A 22,141-nucleotide genomic window follows, 5' to 3' on the forward strand; every position below is an offset into this window, starting at 1 on the left:
GACGATGACAAGACAGAAAACACCAACAAAATGAAAAGATGTTGAAATATTTCTTTTGCATCTTTTTTCCATTCAATCCATTTCCATCAAGTGGCTCTCACAGTTGCAGGGGTGCAAAAGTAGATTACTTATAATTATGAGATTCCTAAACATTACACACATTGATTCACTTTGGAGATTTCACAACAACTCAGGAGTGAAACATGTAGGAATCACCGGATGAACATTGTCACTGAATCAGCTGTATGAAGGTTTAGTTTAGTTTTATTAGGATCCTCATTAGCTGCAGCCCTGATGAAGCTATTCTTCCTGATGTCTGACCATAAGCATAAAATAACACAATGAATACAAAATATAACAACACAACATAATAAAGTAAAAAAGAAAAACCTATGCATACACACATATACATATACTTACATATATACATAGACACACATACTTATATATACATATGTACACACATAACCACACAGAAATAATAATAATAAAAATAAAAATACTGTAGTCTTTCAGTTATCAATTTCTCTTGTTCCTAACAGACACTCAAATGCAAAATGTTAAAATGTTCTTTCATACAGATGTTCATTTAGACTACAGGGTAAGTGGTGACCTCCTCCAGAAGTGGTTTGTAGTGTTCTGGTTCAACAGTGCTCTAAAAGAGAATAAAGAACATCAGTAAATCATATAACACATTCAAGTCTTTAAAATATGTTGCTTACATTCATGAACTGTACCACTCTACTGTTTTCAAACACAAGGGAATCATTCTTTTAACTTTAGTGTACATTTTTGGTAGACCACTTTACTCTTTTGAATTTGACCACATCTTAAAGTTCACAACCTTAAGAAAATCATTTACAACTTGGCAGCTGATAGAAAAATTAAATACAAGACTGAGGCTGAAACCAAGTCCAAAAGTCAAAGTTGCTTTTACTCTTGCAAGAAGGAGCAAATCAACAGATCCACCGCTACCAACAGCGGACAGAGAATGCTCAGAGGGCCGTCCTCTGAGTACAAGCTTTATAGCTAACAAAAGTAACAAATCATCTTTATCAACAAGTGTTATCGGTGCGCTAGGTGGTGGCCTGTTTTCCCTCTGGAGCCATCCTGCGCCGTCGAGTCTCTCCCACTACTGCGACCTTCACATTCTCTTAGTCAAAACAGTTCATAACACATGATGCTGCAGCAAGCAAAGAGCAAATATCAGCTTCTTGACTTCCTAATGTGGTCCAGCACCCAGTAAGTGCACTGTGGCCTCTTACAAACACAAGCACAATAACTCTTCTCTACAAGTGTGCAATGCAAACTATAATGCATACACTTTTAATCATTACTATGGTCATAAAAATAGTCACGCTAACTATTCTAACACATACTAATATAATGCATTAAAGTACAATCACCAATAAGCTGCATATAATGCTGCAAACTGATTATACAAATGTAAGAATGAATATAAGACATTGGTATTACTGGTTATAGGAACACAAAATGAATATAAGAGATTTGTATTTTCCCATCAGCAGCAAACTATACAAAAAAAAAAAGAGTCCTAACAGCAAGCGAGTGTTCGACTATCACGCTGGATCTCGTTACATGGGACGCTCTCTGCCGACAATCTGATAAATATGCACTTCTGATAGTTCATGTAAGCAAACCATTCGAGTTAAAACTGTACTGGGCACACAGGTGGTCGAGTGGTTAGAGCGCATGCCATGTACGCAGCTGACCCCGGTTTGAATCCCAGCCATGTCACACCCCCCTCTCTCTTCCATGTTCCCTGTCTGTCTACTGCTAAATAAATAAAGGGATATATATGCCAGAAAGAAATCTTTTTAAAAAAAAGAAAAAAAAAAAGATGACTACTTGCTGCTCTAAGTTCAACAGAAAAAGTCTTATTTAGATGTTTCTTTACTGGAAATGAAAAACAATACATCAGCAACTTAACCACAAACTTCCAGCTACATGGAGATCCCCCTCCAGCCAGCTGCTTCCTTCTTTAGGATATTGTTGTGAAATTTCAACTTAAATGAATCAGCTGTTCTGCATTCATGATGTGCTTTCAATTTTCATTTAGTTTTTCTTTGTAATTTGTTCGTTGTTATTGTGTATGTATGTATGTATGTATGTGTGTATGTGTATGTAATTTTATTTACTCTACCTTGTTCTCCCTTCTGACTGCTCTTCAGGGCTTTGATCCCCATGACAACAGAGCTGATGACGAGGCAGAGCTCAAGGGCTGATATGACAATCAGCACAGCATTCATGCTTCTAATAAGCATCTGATGGGACACAAAAAGCAGCGTTACCTTTTAACTCTTCAAACAGGTTTTCGGTTTTCTTTGGACTTCAATACAATCGGAGAATTTGTTCTTACTTCATACGTTTCTGTCACGTGAGGTTTTCTTCTATATTCCTGACAGGGTTTTATTTAGTCTGCAACTAATTATCTATTTATCTGTTATCTATTATTTCGGTTAACTGATCATTTTGGCATTGATTTTACTGATTGTTTTTTATCCTTGTAATCTCATTTTAAGGAGTGATATCATTTAAAAACTGAGATGAGAGATAATAAAAGCCTTTCATTTTCTTCTCATCACTTATACAACTGAGTCACATTTTCACTTTTTCACACTTACAAGAATCAGTGCTTTTGCCTGCAAGCATTTCTCCTGGATGATCAGCTTCTCAGGAGATGGACTTGCCGTCGTCCTTGCATGATGGTGATATCGGTAGTCATAGTAGTCATAACGGTAATTTCCGCACATCCCCCACAAGTCCCAGCCTCTTTCTGTCACACTGATGGAGGATAAAAAAATGGCTGTGATGGCAAAACCAACTCCTGCCAGATTCAGAATCACATTGATGATGACCTAAAGGAAGAAAAAAAAACAACACAAAATCAGACCAGGAAATTAACATCACAAATTACAATCAAGAAAATTTGGAGCAGTAATCATGTGAAACAATGTGGGCATATATATTCATGCTATTTGTCTTGAAATAAAAAAGAAAATAAATGAAGTCATTTAAAGATAATGTCAAGATGTTATTAAATTGGTATACTCACCAGACATCGACTGGGAAACTTCTCAGACAAAATGCACGTGATGCCAAAAACTATGAACTACAAAAAAGAGAAAACAGAGAAAACAATTCACCTTTAACCACCACAATTTCACACAAATCATAAATGAAAATTCATGTGAGACAAAACAACTCATAATAAAACAGCAGCAGGTAGGGCAGAAGCTGTGGTGAATTTTAACATCTCTTAAATGGTTGCTACAGATGATATAGCACCTTTTCCACTTGGATACAGCCACATCGAGCAACGTGAAATGTGTATTTATTCATCTGTATTGTTTATGATACTGCTGGTATGTGCACCTACAGGCATTTTTGTGCTGTATTATGTTCCAAATTGGAGTAGAGTGGAAACAATGCCCAACCTACTCAATGATCCTGTTTGGGACTTTTATGAATTTCGTGTCATTTAACATTTTAAAGTGAGATCAGATTGTGTCCCATTCAAGAAAGCTGATAGGTGTGTCCCCTTTGGAATCAACTGAACAGCTCCAATTAAGTTGTAATTGCCCTAAGTTGTAATCCAGCATTAAGTTGCTTACCAGGCTACCAAGCCAAAAAGGAAACATGCTCTCCAGTATCCACCAAGGGCCACCACCACCGCTCCAGAGGACGACTCCAAGGCCGATGTTGAGCCAGCCGACCATAATCTGCAGAGCCTGTGAAGGAAGAAACACATTACGAATAACAAACATCTATATAACTGCAGTTATCAGGTGTCACTATGGGTGTCAAATCATACAGTCGTGTTGGACCACGTTCTGTTGAGGGTTTGTGACGTTTTCCCATTTTTTCTACATAAACACAGCAGCTGAAGCTCTAAGACAAGTACAGCTACCATGCAGAGCTGAGACAGTGTAATGGAAAAAGTCTCCTCAGCACAGTTTTTAGATATTGATATGTAGCGAAAAAAACTTGAATATGATGTGATTGAGAAAATGATGTGTAGCTTTAATGTGCAGTGCAATAAATTTGGAGTAACAGCACTTATTCTACTAAACCACATTTTACTCAAAGATGAAATCAGAATTCAAAGGAGAAAGAAAACTGCTGAGCCAAATATGTTAACTTTAAAGTTGAAACACAGTAGATGGAAACTCACCCCCAGTGCCGACTGAGAAGTTTTCTGCTCCCTCCTCAGCTGCTGAGACACAGAGCAGCATACGGGGCTGCAGCAAATTTGGCATAGAGGTGAACAAGCACTTTTGGGGTCAGAGGTCAAAGTCAATATAGTGACCCCATCCGTCTTGGTCATGCTCACAGACATCCTGCTCGCTCCTGGAGACTGAAAGAGAAGAGAGAGTATAGAAACTTTAAATTTTGCTGAATAGACTTAAGCTTGCTGTTACTGATTTCGACAAATTGTAAAGTAAGAAATCATGCCATATTTTACCAATCTGAAAAGTCTAACTCTCCCTAATCAATTGTTACTTTCTCCAATTTGCAGCCACAGCAGTGTGAAATGGATATTCTGGTGGTGAATCTTGGAGTGAATTGTAAACTCAAGAGCTCGTTTCCAAACCCTTCACTTGTATGTCGAACCTGGGTTTCAACTGTTTCAACTAAGGCTGTTAAAATCAACACGTACAATAATGTTTCATCAGTGTGTAACTATTATTATGATGAAAAGTACTGGTTGTGTTCATTATAAACTAAAGACGTGGTTTTCAAAATAACCAGGCAGGTACAATCTAATGACACATGAGTTCAAGCTGCAGTACATCAACTTTAGGATTCAGCCTTTTGTAGAGATTTACACACACTAAGAAAAAAAAGTTATTTTCTGCTGCAATGATTAAGATTTTTCTTTTCTTTTAAATCCCACAACCTCCTGGCTGCTCAATCCTAAATTGTTGGAGTGTCTCCTCTATTAAGAAGCAGGCTTGCTGGTGGGTTTTTGATAACATTATTAATAACGTTAGTAGTCAGGATTCACAGTTTTTCAAGTGTGTTTTAAAAAGAACAGTCAGGAGCTAGTTTTTCTTTCTGTAAACATCTGTCCATACTAGCTATTATAAGATCAACTTTGAAACAGCACAATAGCCAGTCAAAACTCATTAAAATCCAATAGCACTGCTATCATTGCCAAATTAGCCCAATTAGCCCAATTCTGCAGGATTATCTCTGACCTGGCAACCCTGAGTGCTGGTTGATCTGCAGCTTTGTGTTCAGTGCTGCCGCCGGTGGTGGGAAGATATCAGAGAGGCGTGAAAGTTTATTATTGATACTGGAAACAATAATTTGACACAAACATCTTAACTAAGGACTGACTTTAGAGATGTTTTCCCCCTTGAAATATCACAATTGCATTACGGTGAGCAGGGGGAAAAAATCTGCGTCATTTTGGCCCATAATATTTAGGCTACTTCACGGTATTAGTTGTGTTTCTTATTGTTTTGACACATTCACAAATGTAATGAGTGCTTAAATGAATGTGTTCACTATAAAGCAACAGGGCAGGAAAATAGTTACTTTACAAACGGATTCAAGTATAGAAAACATACTTACATGTGTCTGTGTAAAAAGAGGCAAACACCCCCCCAAAAAAACTCCTGTTTTTGTTACGCAGTTGTTGTTTGGAGGATGGGAGCAGAGCCAAACTGTTGCCGGAAGAACTCCCTCCTCATCTGGCAGTGTCACAAATAAACGTGAACTCTGCTGTGAGCGCTTCTTAATGGTAAAACAGAGAAATACAAAGCTGTAGAGAGGAATTCCCCTCACTGCTTAATAATGTTTTATTTTATTTTTCATCAGCCTCCAAAAAAAGTTTTCTAATTATTTTACATTCATTTTCATAATTTGTGCGCAATTTACAGCTCCAGGCTGTTATCAGTAATAACAGTCTGGAGCTGCAAGTCACGCATGCGCATTGACCTGTATTATTGTGATGGCGCAGTACAGTTGAGAAGTTCAGTGACCGTTATCGTGTTATCCTCAGTAAACTTCACCAGGAGTAGGGATGCTACTCCCATTGTGTTTGTTTTACTTTCACCACTAGACGAGAGTTAGGTAGGTTTATTTTCATTGTTTTCCTTATTAGACAGACTTATATTTATTTGTTGATTTGAGCAGCATTCACCTGCCTCTCCCCCCTTTCCAACTTCCTCCGTTTCCTCAGTGGTGAATAAATCATTTATATTTCCACCACAACATCTGGTTTTATGTTATTGCGAGCTCGGTTGTAACATTAACAAATTATGAAAATAAATGTGAAATAATAAGTAAACTTTTTTTGTTGGAGGCTGATAAATTATCCCAAAAAAGTCAGTCCTTATTTAAGATGTTTGTGTCAAACTGTTGTTTCCAGTATCAATAATAAACTCACGCCCCTCTAATATCTTCCCACCACCGGCGGCAGCACTGACCACAAAGCTGCAGATCAACCAGCACTCAGGGTTGCCAGGTCAGAGATAATCCTGCAAAATTGGGCTAATTTGCCAATGATATCGGTGGATTTTAAACGCAGGGAATAAAGTTTGACAGATGCATGTTTTGATATCTGGTATTGTGCTGTTTTTTCGATACAGACCTGGCAACCCTGCCAGCACTTGGGACTGTGCACTTGGGACCCCCCTCCCCCCATCACTTACATTCAAAACTCATTTAAAGCAGATCTTTTAATAGCTAGTATATACAGGAGGAATGTTTACAGTGAGGAAAACCTCTTTCATTGTTCATATTAGCAGACTGTTCTTTTTAAAACACACTTGGAAAAATTGTGAACCCTATATAACTACTCACGTTATGAATCATTTTATCAAAAACCCACCAGCAAGCCTGCCTCTTAATAAAGGAAATACTCCAACATTTAGGATTGAGCAGCCAGGAGGTTGTGGGATTCTTAATCAGTGCAGCTGAAAATATCCTGACTTTTTTTTCTTAGTGTGTGTAAATCTCTACAAAAGGCTGAATCCTAAAGTTGATGTACTGCAGCTTGAACTCATGTGTCATTAGATTGTACCTGCCTGGTTATTTTGAAAACCATGTCTTTAGTTTATAATGAACACAACCAGTACTTTTCATCATAATAATAGTTACACACTGATGAAACATTATTGTACGTGTTGATTTTAACAGCCTTAGTTGAAACAGTTGAAACCCAGGTTCGACATACAAGTGAAGGGTTTGGAAACAAGCTCTTGAGTTTACAATTCACTCCAAGATTCACCACCAGAATATCCATTTCACACTGCTGTGGCTGCAAATTAGACAAAGTAATAATCAGGAAGACTTTTCATATTGGAAAAATATGGCATGATCCTGTACTTCACAATTTGTCGAAATCAGTAACAGCAAGCTTAAGCCTATTCAGCAAAATTTCAAGTTTCTATACTCTCTCTTCTCTTTCAGTCTCCAGGAGCGAGCAGGATGTCTGTGGGCATGACCAGGGCGGATGGGGTCACTATATTGACTTTGACCTCCGACCCCAAAAGTGCTTGTTCACCTCTATGCCAAATCTTCAAGGCCCTTTGCTACAGCCCCGTATGCTGCTCTGTGTCTCAGCAGCTGAGGAGGGAGCAGAAAACGTCTCAGTCAGTACTGGGGGTGAGTTACCATCTACTGTGTTTCAACTTTGAAGTTAACATCTGCAGTTTCCTTTCTCCTTTGAATTCTGATTTGATCTTTCAGTAAGATGTGGTTTAGTGGAATAAGTGCTGTTAGTCCAAATTTATTGCACTGCACATTAAAGCTGCACATCATTTTCTCAATCACATAATATTCAAGTTTTTTTTCCGCTACATATCAATATCTAAGAACTGTGCTGAGGAGACTTTTTCCATTACACTGTCTCAGCTCTGCATGGTAGCTGTACCTGTCTTAGATCTTCAGCTTCTATGTTTATGTAGGAAAATTTAGAAAATTAAATTTAAACCCTCAAGAGAACATGGTCCAACACGACTGTATGGTTAGACACCCACCTGTGACACCTGATAACTGCAGTTATATAGACACTTGTTCTTCATACTGTGTTTCTTCCTTTACAGGCTCTGCAGATTATGGTCGGCTGGTTGAACATTTCCTTTGCAGCCATCCTCTGGTGCGGTCATGGCCCTTGGTGGATAATGGATATCATGTTTCCTTTTTGGCTTGGTGGATCTGTAAGCAACTTAATGCTGGATATCTTCCCACCAAAATATGTTCTTAAGTGGCATAAAATCCAACTTAATTGGAGCTGTTCAGTTGATTCCAAAGGAGTCACACCTATCAGCTTTCTTGAATGGGACACACTCTGATCTCACGTAAAATGATGAATGTCATTTTTTGTCTTTTTTGTAGTTCATAGTTTTTGGCATCACGTGCATTTTGTCTGAGAAGTTTCCCAGTCGATGTCTGGTGAGTATTCCAAGTTTATGACATCCTGACATTATATTAAAATGACTTCATTTATTTTCTTTTTTTTATTTCAAGACAAATAGCATGAATATATATGCCCACATTGTTTCACATGATTGCTGTATATATTTCCATTGGACAGGACAGAATACAGGTTAAACATCTGCCCCAAATATTCTTGATTGTAATTTGTGCTGTTGGTCTGATTTTGGATTATTTTCTTCCTTTAGGTCATCATCAACGTGATTCTGAATCTGGCAGGGGTTGGTTTTGCCATCACAGCCATTGTACTGCACTCCATCAGTTTGGCAGAAAGAGATTGGGAGTTGTGGGGGAAGTGCAGAGATTACAGTTATGACTACGGGTATGGCCGTTATGGAAGGACGACGGCAAGTCCATCTCCTGAGAAGCTGATCATGAAGGAGAAATGCTTGGAGGCAAAAGCACTGGTTCTTGTAAGTGTGGAAAAGTAATCTCAGCAGTCAAAATGTGACCGAAGTGATGAGAAGAAAAATGAAAGGCTTTTATTATCTCACAGAACAAATTCTCCGATTGTATTGAAGTCTAAATAAAACAGAAAACGCTGCTTTTTGTGTCCCATCAGATGCTTATTAGAAGCATGAATGCTGTGCTGATCATCTTGTCGGCCCTTGAGCTCTGCCTCGTCATCAGCTCTGTTGTCATGGGGATCAAAGCCCTGAAGAGCAGTCAGAAGGGAAAACAAGGTAGAGTATGCAAAATATTTATTTATTTAATTACATTTGCCCAGAAAAGATTGGCTCGATGAGGGGTCAAGAACAAAGAAAAACTAAATGAAAATTGAAAGCACATCATGAATGCAGAACAGCTGATTCATTTAAGTTGAAATTTCACCACAATATCCTAAAGAAGGAAGCAGCTGGCTGGAGGGGGATCTCCATGTAGCTGGAATTTTTTTTTAAATCTTCAAATTATCTGGATACAAACCTAATATAAACATCTGTGGGATTAAGGGTCCTTGAATCTGTAACATGCTTTGAATACATTGTTTCACTTCTTGCCAGAAATGTGGACCTTTTGCCTTCTCACATTTGGTTCAAATATCAGGAATAGCACTTTTATATTTATTAAGCTTTTCTGGAGTTATATACATTCGCATCAACCAGTTGTATTGCAGTAATTTCTGGCAGGTGTTAGTAGTTCTCGATTGTTCTTTAGTACATGCCTCTTCCCACTCCTCCACTGAGATGTCCTCCTGTAAATCCTCTCTCCATGCCCCCAGCCGTCCTACAGATGTTTCTGTACATCCATCTGCCAGGCATTTATAAATCTTGGAAATGAAGCCCCTCCCTAAACAATTTATGTTCACTAGTTTTTCTATGGTAGACATTTCATAGATGCCTAATGTTTGATTTTGTTGTGTTCTAATGAAATTTCTCAACTGCAGATATTTGAAAATATGATTGCTGGGTATGTTAAATTGATCAACTATTTCTTCAAATGTCATCAGCACCTTTTGGGAGTTGTAAAGATCTCCTATTTTTCCCAGTCCCTTCGTAGCCCAAGATTTAAATCCCCCGTTATGCAACATATTTTAAAGACTTGAATGTGATTTATGAAACTCTTTATTCTCTTTTAGAGCACTGATGAACCAGAACACTACAAACCACCTGTGGAAGAGGTCACCACTTACCCTGTAGTCTAAATGAACATCTGTAAGACTGTGCATTTACACCACTGACTGTAAACACAATCAGCCATAAGGTCAGGGGTATGTTTTCCATCAGGGGTTGCTTAAAAATATTTGCACTTATATTTTTGATTATAATCTTTACTAGATTGTATGTGCTGCTTTCCATATTATCCTCTGCTTTTTTAAACTGTTCCTATTGATTATGAATTTCTGTGCCATGTGCCTTATAGTCAGTATGTGTGCAGGTGACAGGAAGGTACCTGCATGTATAATGTGGTATTGTTTGACAGGGTTTGGGCGTTTTTTTTTTGTTCTATTTAATCATTATTTTATGATATTAAGCCACATTTATTTCTATATATGAAACAGTTTAATGACTAGTTGTGCTCTATAATCACAAATTATCTCAATGGTTATAAAGAAATGCTGTCATGTGAAGTGAAAAATTGAATTAAAGCCATTTTTTGCTCAGTATAGTCAATCCAGCTGATGTGACTGTCATTTTATCTGTACCAATATGAATACACTGTACTTTTTGATTGAGTTTTACCTTTTTTGGTATCAATCTGAGAACCTGTATCAGAAGAAGACGTTTTAATCATGTTATCACACAGAAAGTATTCTGGCCAGGAAATATACCAGTTTATAAATCCCCCTAATGTGTCATTTGTCAGGTCAGTTATGTTGAGTTCAGTATAGATCACTGTTTCTTCAGTTGACCTCAGTGTGATTTAAAGGGTCCTAGTTTTGAAATAGTTATTCTTTCATTCATATATTTTTGTATTTTGGAAAAAACTTTTTTTTTTAAATTTTAAGTCAAGTTGTAAATAAATTAACATTTTGTGCTTACACACCTTGTATTTTGGAGTCTTACTACTTGGTACTTGACACATATCGCGCCTGGTTGGACTTGATCATCAGGTAATGAAACGCTGTGACTCCTGCTTATTTACAGTTTTGAAACATCTGAACTGTTAGTCTGTTAATCTTACCTTGGTATTCACAGAGATCCAAAAAGCATATGTAAACATAACAGCCATACTGTATGATAATGTGATCAATATACCACACCATCCCCCCTCAGCAGAGAATGACATTTCACATAAAACATCTCATATAATAATAATAATAATAATAAATGCTTTATTTAAACATCTCTGTAAACATGCCGGATTATAGCAAAGCTGCTAATTTGCATCCGTAGTCGCTAATAAATAAATATAGTCCCTAATAAATAAATAAATAAAAAATGGCAATTTTAATAAACATGTTCCCATAATTTCCCTTACCATTAATTGTCTAGTAACTATTTAACAAAATAAAAGATAACCTCTATCAAACTTAAAGAACTTTTTTTCCTTTTTCTATACATTTTATAACCGTTCAACTCAGGTGATTAAAGTGTCAGTGTTTAATGTGTGTAACAGTTTACAGTGCTTATTCCTGGCTTTGGTGGTTTACACACTGGAGTAGAGCACCTCAGAGTCACTGGTTCAGGCTCTAAAAGCACCGATGGCTGCATGGTAGAGTCAACAGTTCCTTGGGGCTTAGTGCCATCGTGAGCCCGTTCCGCCTGTGATTCAGTACTACCTGAATTAGGTTCAGCAATGACTCCAGCTCCAAGCTAATCTCCATGGCATCTGTGTACTGTGTCAGAGTCTTGCTCTCTGACTTCATAGGACACTGGGCCCATCTGTCTCACCACCAGTCCAGGAATCCACATGTACTCCTCCTACGCAGGTACACAGCATCATCCACATCGAAGGAACAGCGGCTGTGCAGTCATGGTGATGTTTTTGTTGATACTGTTTTTTGAAGTAATTAGTGACATGCAAAACACTTCCAACCACTTTGCGTTAAGTCAACAACAATCATGAACGTGCTGTTCAGGAAAGGTCCTGCAATGTCTCTGTGCAGTCTCTTCCAGGACTCACCTGGAAACTCCCATGGATGGAGTGGAACCTGCAGATTTGTTACACATCACAGTCAAGGTTGGTCCAAACATATTTGTGAGCTAGGGCTTTTGATTTCACTATGCCTTGATGACCTGAGTGAATCTCTTTTAACAGCACCGTTCTCATCCTTTCTCAGGTAAAATGACTCTAATCCCCCAGAAGCAAGGCTGGATTAATACTCCCATGGGCCCCTGGGCACTGATGCTCATGGACACCCCGCACCGTCTCGCTGCACAAATCATGTCCACCCCATGTCACCCACCCTGGCCGTGAAAATCCACCTTAATTATAAAACTATTTTCACAGGATTTATTGCAGCAGCTTCTTTCTCTTCCTTTTCTTTTGGCTTCCTCACTGGTCTATTGGTTACAGCTGGCACCGTGCATTTTCCACTAAGTGAACAATAACCACAGTGCCCAGCCATTAAAATGAGAAATGAAACAGCCAATCATGAGACTTGATATCTTCTCATGAAAGCGACAATAATCAACATCAAGAGCGAAAAAGAAAAAAATGTTTTTCTCCCATCATGGAGGGAGAGATAGCCCGCATGGTAGATCCGGGCCAGCCCAGATGACATAACCCTACTCTGTGGACATCTCATTTCTCTTTGTGAAAAACACCTTCAAGTTTTCCTCTAACTGTGTAGTAGGGCTGAACGATATATCGTTGTTGTATCTTTGTGGTACAAAGATATGAACGTGCAAGATATTTGCCACCGCTGATAGAGAGGAGAAATTAGCAGCTAACGTTAACCTCTGCTACAGTTCGCTGTCTCTTCTCGTCACACTGCTGTTAAATGTGAGAATACTGCAACTTTATTCTGTTCTGTATAAAAGGTCCGGACACTGAATGGGGGACAGAGTTGCTCCATCAGTAAGTGGCTACAGGACGCTGCTGTGTTAGCTGTGGTCGAGCAAGGTAGGGAGCAATGAAGTGAGGGAGCGCTGACAGAAAGCCGGGGAATCAGATCAATAACACACAATACTTTCTCATTGTTTCTCAGTGGTTACGATCAACAGCACAAATCAACTTCCCCACACACCTCCATTCAACCCTGATTCAGAAGGTTGAGGTGGAGCTTCAAACCGCTCAATTTCCATCTGTAAAATAAATCAACTATGATCCTGATCTACTTCTAAGTCATTTAGAAGTCACATTTTTATTGATAAGCAAAGACAGTTTACAATGTAGAAAGATGTAAGTTTGGTTTATTAAGTCCAATAAGGACTTAAGGATTCGTTCTGGTACAGATAAAATGACATTCACATCAGCTGGATTGACACTAGTTTGCAAAGAGTGGCTTTAATTCAATTTTTCACTTCACATGACAGCCTTTCTTTATAACCATTGAGATAATTTGTGATTAAAGAGCACAACTAGTCATTAAACTGATTAAATTTCCCTTTAAGGTTTCATATATAGAAATAAATGTGGCTTAATCTCATAAGCAGAATGATTATATGGAACAAAAAGCCCAAAACCCTGTCAAACAGTACCACATTATACATGCAGGTACCTTCATGTCAACTGCACACATACTGACTATAAGGCACATGCCACAGAAATTCATAATCAACAGGAACAGTTTAAAAAAGCAGAGGATAATATGGAAAGCAGCACATACAATCTACTATAGATTATTATCAAAAATATAAGTGCAAATATTTTTAAGCAACCCCTGATGGAAAACATACCCCTGACCTTATGGCTGATTGTGTTTACAGTCAGTGGTGTAAATGCACAGTCTTACAGATGTTACAGATGAAGTGGTTTGTAGTGTTCTGGTTCATCAGTGCTCTAAAAGAGAATAAAGAACATCAGTAAATCATATAACACATTCAAGTCTTTAAAATATGTTGCATACATTCATGAACTGTACCACTCTACTGTTTTCAAACACAAGGGAATCATTCTTTTAACTTTAGTGTACATTTTTGGTAGACCACTTTACTCTTTTGATTTTGGCCACATCTTAAAGTTCACAACATTAATAAAATCATTTACAACTTGGCAGCAAACTATGCAAATGTTTGTTTTAAAAACAGTGTTCAACATTGTCCTAACAGCAAGTGAGTGTCCAACTATCACGCTGCATCTCGTTACATGGGAACAGCAACTTAACCACAAACTTGACTAGCTACATGACGATCTCCCTCCAGCCAGCTGCTTCCTTTTTTAGGTTATTGTGGTGACATTTCAACTTTAATAAATCAACTGTTCTGCATTCATGATGTGCTTCCAATGCAAGAAGAGGAAGTAAATAGAGCATTAAAACAGTGTGCTGCATTGCACTGCATCACTAACGGCCATTTAGGACATTCCTTCTGGAGAAACTGGAGATTTTACCAGAGGTTCACATCCTTACAGCCTCATTCATGCATACAAACTCAAGATTTTAAAAAAGAGCATGTGAACAGCTAATCGGAGTATTAGGGCCACATGAGGAAAACTTTTTCAAGATTCAACTCGACATGTCAACTTTATTCTCGACAATATAACCCCTCTGTACTGCACGCAGGTGGAACCATCGATATCCTTGCATCTGCCCGGTTCCAGCAATTTCAGTTTGCAAGAATTCAGCCATTTCCTACAAATTTTTATGGTTTATCTTTCTGAAAAGACAGTTTTCGGCACAACCTTTTCAACATTCTCACACTTATGATAACATTGTGCTTCTGCGTTAAAAGAATGAGAATTTTTTTGTTGCTAAAACTGGTTCTGAAGTACAGTTTTAACAATTCATCTACACGAGGCATTTTTGTGGGAAAACTGATTGCGTCTGAGGCTGACTGTCCAGATTCAGCATCTGAGGAGCGCTCGTGCTCTCTCCTACTTTTGTCAAGAATAAAGTCGTCATGTCCAGATTAAAATCGACATGACATGCCAACTTTATTGTCGAAACCTTGACTTTAATCTTGACATGTCGACTTAAATGTCGACATGCTGAGATTAAAGTCGGCATGATATTTCAACTTTATTCTCGACATTTGGAGTTTAATGTCGAAGTGCTGACTTTAAAGTCATCATGTCGAGTTTAATTTAGTCCCGGAATTTTTTTCTTTTTTTTTCTTCATGTAATGAGGAAATACTCTGTCGTATTTCTGGGCAAACAGATTCAACAATAAAATGTAACTTTGCATACTCTACCTTGTTTTCTCCCTTCTGACTGCTCTTCAGGGCTTTGATCCCGATGACAGCAGAGCTGATGACGAGGAAGATCTCCAGAGCCGACATGAAGATCATCACAGCATTCATGCTTCTATTAAGCATCTGATGGGACACAAAAAGCAGCGTTTTCTGTTTTATTTAGACTTCAATACAATCGGAGAATTTGTTCTTACTTAATACGTTTCTGTCACATGAGGTTTTCTTCTATATTCCTAACTGGGTTTTATTTAGTCTGCAACTAATTATCTATTTATCGGTTATCTTCTTTCAATTCACTGATCATATGGCACAGATTTTACTGATTGTGGGTTGATTTCTTTTAAGACCTGTGAGATAATAAAAGCCTTTCATTTTTCTTCTCATCACTTATATAACTGGGTCACATTTTGACTGCTGAGGTGACTTTTCCACACTTACACGAATCAGTGCTTTTGCCTCCAAACATTTCTCCTGGATGATCAGCTTCTCTGGAGATGGACTTGCTGTCGTCCTTGCATGATGGCCATACTCGTAGTCATAATGGTCATAATAATGGTCATCTTCGCACATCCACCACAATCTGCCACTTTCTACCATATTGATGGAGTACAGTACAATGCCTGCAATGGCAAAACAAACTCCTGCCAGATTCAGAATCACGTTGATGATGACCTAAAGAAAGAAAATAATACAAAACCAGACCAGGAAATTAACAGCAAGAAAATTTGGGGCAGGTTTAACCTGTATTCTGTCCTGTCCAGTGGAAATATATGCAGTAATCATGTGAAACAATGTGGGCATATATATTCATGCTATTTGTCTTGAAATAAAAAAGAAAATAAATGAAGTCATTTTAATATAATGTCAGGATGTTATAAACTTGGTATACTCACCAGACATCGACTGGGAAACTTCTCAGACAAAATGCATGTGATGCCAAAAAGTATGAACTACAAAAAAGAGAAAAAAGAGAAATAACTTCTTTAACCGCCATAATTTCACACAAAAATGAAAATTTACGTGAGACAAAACAACTGAAATGTATTCATTTAAACTGAGAACAAAGAGAAAAAGAAGTCAATGACAAAAGATGCTTAGGTTTAGATCAGAAGAACATCTTGAACTTTAGCTAAATGCTTAATTACAATGTTGAGATGCTGATGTTAGGCAGGTGTAGCAGCACAATGTTCATTTGAGGAATTAGTTTGGGGTGTTGGCATGATAACATTTGCTAATCTGACCCTACATGAAATTCAGGGTTTTATTGTGTTTTTGTCAGGGAACCGTGAATGTCTTTTGAGCCATCCCAGTAAGCTAATTCCATAAATATGTGCTAACAGTCAATTTCAATCACTTTAAGCATTTAAATTCATTCTCTGAAAACCTGCTTAAATGGAGTACAGGCAGGGTGTGACGAGGCAAAAGTGGTAAGGCACTGAGTCTCTACCAACTACCAACTAATGAAACAGCAGCAGGTAGGGCAGAAGCTGTGGTGAATGTTAACATCTCTTTAATGGTTGCTACAGATGATATAGCACCTTTTCCACTTGGATACAGCCACATTGAGCGATGTGAAATGTGTATTTATTCATCTGTATTGTTTATGATATTGCAGGTATGTGCACCTACAGGCATTTTTGTGCTGTATTATGTACCAAATTGGAGTAGAGTGGAAACAATGCCCAACCTATTCAATGATCCTGTTTGTGACTTTTATGAATTTCGTGACATTTAACATTTCAGAGTGAGATCAGAGTGTGTCCCATTCAAGAAAGCCGATAGGTGTGTCCCCTTTGGAATCAACTGAACAGCTCCAAGTAAGTTGTAATTGTTCTCGTGCCTTTGTTGGATTTTATGCCACTTAATAACATATTTTGGTGGGAAGATATCCAGCATTAAGTTGCTTACCAGGCTTCCAAGCCAAAAAGGAAACATGCTCTCTATTATCCACCAAGGGCTAAAACGATCGCTCCAGAGGACAACTCCAAGGCCAATGTTGAGCAAGCCAATCATAATGTGCAGAGTCTGTCAAGGAAGAAACACATCATGAAGAACAAACATCTATATAACTGCAGTTATCAGGTGTCACTGTGGGTGTCAAACCATACAGTTGTATTGGACTACGTTCTCTTGAGGGTTCATGATGTTTTAATTATAATAAATAATAATGCATTTTATTTAAAAGGCACCATTCAAAGCACTCAAGGACTCCTTACAAGGCACATATAACACAACAACAGTACATAAAACAATATAAATCAGACATTTAGTGCAAAGATAAAGAGAGTATGCCACTCTGAATAGGTGCGTTTTCAGGCAGGATTTAAAGGTGGAGACAGATTCAGAAGTGTGGATGTCTGGTGGGAGAGAGCTCCATAGGCGGGGGGCAGATCAGCTGAAAGCTCTTGGCCCCATGGTAGTTAAGTTGGCAGATGGGGCAGAGAGCTGGTTGGCAGAGGAGGATCAGAGAGTTCGGGAAGATGTGTAGATGTGAATAAGTTCAGAGAGATAAGATGGTGCCATGTTGTGAAGGAAGTGAGGAGTAGAATCTTAAAGTCAATGCAGGATTTGATAGGGAGTCAATGAAGTTGCTGCAGGGCAGGAGTGATGTGTTCAATAGAGGGAGTTCTGGTTATGCGTTCTGTACCAGTTGGAGTTTATGAAGAGATTTCCGAGGAAGACCAAAGAGGAGAGAGTAACAGTAGTCCAGACGGGATGTAATCAGGGTGTTTACCAGGACAGCGGTGTAGGTTGGTGAACGTGAGGGACGGAGATGATTGATGTCGCGTAGATAGAAGTATGCAGACCGAGTAACGCTATTGATGTGGGCTTCAAAAGATAATTTACTGTCCAGGATGACACCCAGGCTCTTTACCTGAGGGGATGGAGGAACAGTGGAATTGTTGATGGACGTGGAGAAAGTGTTGAGTGTTGCTAAGGTTGATCTGGTACCGATGAGGAGGACCTCAGTTTTGTCACCGTTGAGTTTAAGAAAGTTGAGTGAGAACCATTATTAAATTTCCAGTAAGCAGTACGATAGCGCTGTGGGTGGCAGAGTGGAAGTAGGCTTAGTGGAAAGATAGAGTTGGGTATCATCAGCGTAACAGTGGAATTGTATATCAAATTTCCTGAGAATGTGACCAAGAGGCAGAAGATAAATAATGAACAGGAGGGGGCCAAGGACAGAGCCCTGGGGAACACCACTAGAGACTGGAGAGGAGCCAGATCTCAGATTCTTGAGTTGAACAAATTGTGTGCGGCCAGAGAGATAAGATCTGAACCAAGCCAGAGGGATGTCAGTGATTCCAATGGAGGCTAATCTGTCCAGGAGGATGTCATGAGAAACAGTGTCGAAAGCTGCACTCAGGTCGAGGAGAACCAGAATGGAGAGAAGTCCAGAGTCAGATGCCATCAGGAGGTCATTGGTGATTTTCACTAGGGCTGTCTCAGTGCTGTGGAGGGGATGGAAGCCTGACTGAAGTTGTACATAGAGATTGTTGTCAGACAGATGGGTGTGGACCTGAGCTGCAACAGTTCTTTCTAGTATTTTGTAGAGAAATGGCAGGTTTGAAATAGGAAAGGACGAAAGTTGTTCAAATCATTCGGATCGGCACCAGGTTTCTTGAGTGTTGGAGTTATTGCGGCAGACTTTATGACTGATGATGGAACAACACCAGCAGTCAGTGAGGAATGAATGATGTCAGTTATTAACGCAGACAGGGCAGGTAGGCAGACCTTTACCAGGTGGGTAGGTAGAGGGTCTAACTGGCAGGTAGATGATTTCGGATTTATGGATGAGACCAGTTATTTCAGAGACAGTTGGCGGTATGACGCTGGTGAGCAGAGAGCTGAAGGAAGATGTAGGCCAAGAGTGCAGAGAAGATGCAGAGTTATTTGAAGCAGTCAATGTCTGGTGGACATTTTCGATTTTCGCATTGAAGAAGGTCATGAAGGCATCACACTGTTTAACTGTGAGTAAGTGAGGCGGTAGAGCATCAGGTGGTTTCAGAATATTGTTGATACTGGAGAATAGGGCTCTAGTGTTCCCATCCGCTGTCCTGATTAAGGTTGTGTAGTATGTGGTCTTGGCTGAAGAAAGAGCATTCTTGTATTGAAGTATGTGATTATAATACATTTCTTTGTGAACTGCAAGGCCGGTTTTTACATAAAGGCGCTCCAAATGACAGCCTTTAGTTTTGAGCTGGCGTAGTGCTGGTGTAAACCAAGGAGCAGAGTGGGTAAAAGAAACAGACCTATTTTTCAGAGGTGCAAAAGTATTTAGCAGTCCATGAAGTCCATCATTGTAGTGAGATACCAGATCATCTGTGGTGGATACATTTTGGCGGACATTATGATCAACAGTTCGTCTGCACCTGTGCCTGTGAATTGATTCGCGATGTGAAATAACAACAGGAATTGGGAACCAGTTAATCACAGTGGAAGTAGCTTTATGACAGTAAGTAAGAGACAGTGGACCATGATAAGGGCGATGAACCAGGGCGATAAACCAGGTAAACGTTTTCCCAATATCCCTACATAAACACAGCAGCTGAAGCTCTAAGACAGCTACCATGGAGAGCTGAGACAGTGTAATGGAAAAGTCTCCTCAGCACCGTTCTTAGATATTGATATGTAGGGGAAACAAACATATGATGTGATTGAGAAAATGATGTGCAGCTTTTATGTGCACTGCAATAAATTTGGAGTAACAGCAATTATTCCACTAAACCACATCTTACTCAAAGATCAAATCACAATTCAAAGGAGAAAGGAAACTGCTGAGCAAAATATGTTAACTTTAAAGTTAAAGTTGAAACACAGTAGATGGTAACTCACCCCCAGTGCTGACTGAGAAGTTTTCTGCACACTCCTCAGCTGCTGGGACACAGAGCAGCATACGGGGCTGTAGCAAAGGGCCTTGAAGATTTGGCATAGAGGTGGACAAGCACTATTGGGGTCTGTGGTCAAAGTCAACACAGTGACCCCATCCGCCCTGGTCATGCCCACAGACATCCTGCTCGCTCCTGGAGACTGAAAGAGAAGACAGAGTATAGAAACTTGACATTTGCTGAATAGGCTTAAGCTTCCTGTTACTGATTTCGACAAATTGTAAAGTAAGGAATCATGCCATATTTTACCAATCTGAAAAGTCAAATTCTCTCCCTAATCTGTTTCACATTGAAACTTCCTCCATTTTGCAGCCACAGCAGTGTGAAATGGATATTCTGGTGAATGTGGAAGTGATTTGCAGGGAAACAATTCTGTTTAAGCAGTCAGGAGGAGTTAATATGAACAGTGAAAGAGGTTTTCCTCACCTGTTCATACTAGCTATTAAAAGATCTGCTTTAAATGTGTTTTCAATGTAAGTAAACCCACAGTTATTTTGTGAAAACCTGATTTTAAATATCTGAAGTTCATTTGAGGTTTCAGTAGGCCTAGTTAGAGTTAGATGACCAGGGAGAGGAAATCTGATAAACTGTTGTAAAGTGTAAAGTCCTCTTCCTTACTCACAGACACTAGTGCTGTCAGGGTTGTCAGGTCTGTGTGACAAAATAGCCAATCAAAGCCATCCCAAAAACACTAGCACAATACCAAAACTCAAACCATACTTCGGTCAAACCTTATTCACTGCGTTAAAGTCCAACAGCACTGCTATCATTGCCAAATTAGCCCAATTTTGCAGGATTATCGCGGACCTGGCAACCCTGAGTGCTGCTTGTTCTGCAGCTGTGTTCAGTACTGCCGCCGGTGGTGGGAAGATATTAGTGAGGACACTGGAAACAATACTTTGATACAAACATCTTAACTCAGGACTGACTTTAGAGATGTTTCCACCTTAAAATATCACACTTGCATTAATATGTAGCTCCCAGACAACAGTGACAGCGCTGCGTCATTTTGGTCCATAATACTTTATGTGTTAAGATTTAATGTAAATCATCCGCCCACCATCGATCGGTATTAACTGTGTCTTATTGTTTTAAACCCGCCTGATGCACACGTTTTCTACCCTGATATGTTGCTAAAACGTTCAGCTATCTTCTGATGACTTTGTAGTTATATAATATTCAACCATTCACAACTTTAAATTGATTTAATTATTAAATTAATGTGCTCACTGTGAAGCAGCAGTAGCCTACAGGACAGTATATCACGGATCGACTACTATTTTAATAGTTACTTTACAAACTGATTTGAGTATAGAAAATATACTTACCTGTCTGTATTTTTTGTAAACAGAGGCAAACACACCTCAATAAAAACTGTTTTTATTACGCAATTGTTGTTTGTTTCGATGCAGAGCCAAACTGCTGCGTAACTTCCTCCTGATGATCAGCCAGATCAACACTAATAAAAGGAAACTATGCTGTGAGCTTTTCTTAAAGGAGAAATACAGAGCTGCAGGTAGGAGGTTTTATTTGCAGGTTTTATTTTGTTTTTTATCAGCCTCCAACAAAAGTTTTCTAATTATTTCACTTTCATTTTCATAATTGTTCAACTAGGCCTCTATAATCTATATATTTTATCTCATTACATGTTTATTAAAATGAATTTTCCCACACTGCCAGGAAATGAAGTGAAGATGATCCCTTTTTCTGTCTAAAAGTAGTCAAATTGTGAAGTCTGCGACTACAGATTGTGCCATAAATCAGCAAAAGGCAAGTTAAACACACAAGGAAAATAAAGATGAGGTAAACTGATGGGTTGTTAAGTTTTGTTTTCCAGAAACTGCTTGCAGGCTTGTGTTTGACATCCTTTAAATGTATCTCTCTCTTGACTTTGATCATGAAAAACATAACTGGTCACTCATCTGGTCTCCTTGTAAACTCCAAATGAATGTCTTTGTTCAGAGAGCTCACCTGGTAGTAATGTGAGGCTGCAATTGCTACAGTCTGGTTCTTCTGCCATCTGCCTCAGTTTGATATATTTCAACCTC

The 22,141-nt window shown here is 38.9% G+C and overlaps 2 protein-coding genes across 7 annotated transcripts; one reads left to right on the top strand and one right to left on the bottom strand.

The window, feature by feature from the left end:
- Window positions 1–456: 456 nt before the first annotated feature.
- Window positions 457–21,530, bottom strand: LOC128367087 (transmembrane protein 176B-like). 5 transcript variants are annotated; one of them, XM_053327886.1, is made up of 7 exons: window positions 21,422–21,518; window positions 4,196–4,378; window positions 3,636–3,752; window positions 3,077–3,133; window positions 2,646–2,879; window positions 2,165–2,285; window positions 457–655 (listed from the first exon to the last, which is right to left on the bottom strand). In XM_053327886.1, exons 2-7 carry the CDS (start codon window positions 4,358–4,360, stop codon window positions 645–647), a joined length of 705 nt encoding a protein of 234 aa, XP_053183861.1. In that variant the 5' UTR covers window positions 4,361–4,378; window positions 21,422–21,518; the 3' UTR covers window positions 457–644. The 5 variants fall into 5 exon arrangements, with proteins under 5 accessions (XP_053183861.1, XP_053183859.1, XP_053183862.1 ...); XM_053327884.1 differs by lacking the exons at window positions 4,196–4,378; window positions 21,422–21,518 and adding exons at window positions 20,041–20,235; window positions 20,825–21,214; XM_053327887.1 differs by lacking the exon at window positions 21,422–21,518 and adding an exon at window positions 5,598–5,671.
- On the top strand, window positions 6,026–10,944 carry LOC128367089 (uncharacterized). Of its 2 annotated transcripts, none has more exons than XM_053327890.1 (7): window positions 6,026–6,102; window positions 7,444–7,638; window positions 8,079–8,192; window positions 8,371–8,427; window positions 8,658–8,882; window positions 9,032–9,157; window positions 10,046–10,944. In XM_053327890.1, exons 2-7 carry the CDS (start codon window positions 7,462–7,464, stop codon window positions 10,109–10,111), a joined length of 765 nt encoding a protein of 254 aa, XP_053183865.1. In that variant the 5' UTR covers window positions 6,026–6,102; window positions 7,444–7,461; the 3' UTR covers window positions 10,112–10,944. The 2 variants fall into 2 exon arrangements, with proteins under 2 accessions (XP_053183865.1, XP_053183864.1); XM_053327889.1 differs by having other exon boundaries at window positions 9,032–9,152.
- Window positions 21,531–22,141: the final 611 nt, after the last annotated feature.

The sequence above is a fragment of the Scomber japonicus genome, chromosome 10, assembly GCF_027409825.1.
Source record: "Scomber japonicus isolate fScoJap1 chromosome 10, fScoJap1.pri, whole genome shotgun sequence".
Lineage (NCBI taxonomy): Eukaryota > Metazoa > Chordata > Actinopteri > Scombriformes > Scombridae > Scomber > Scomber japonicus.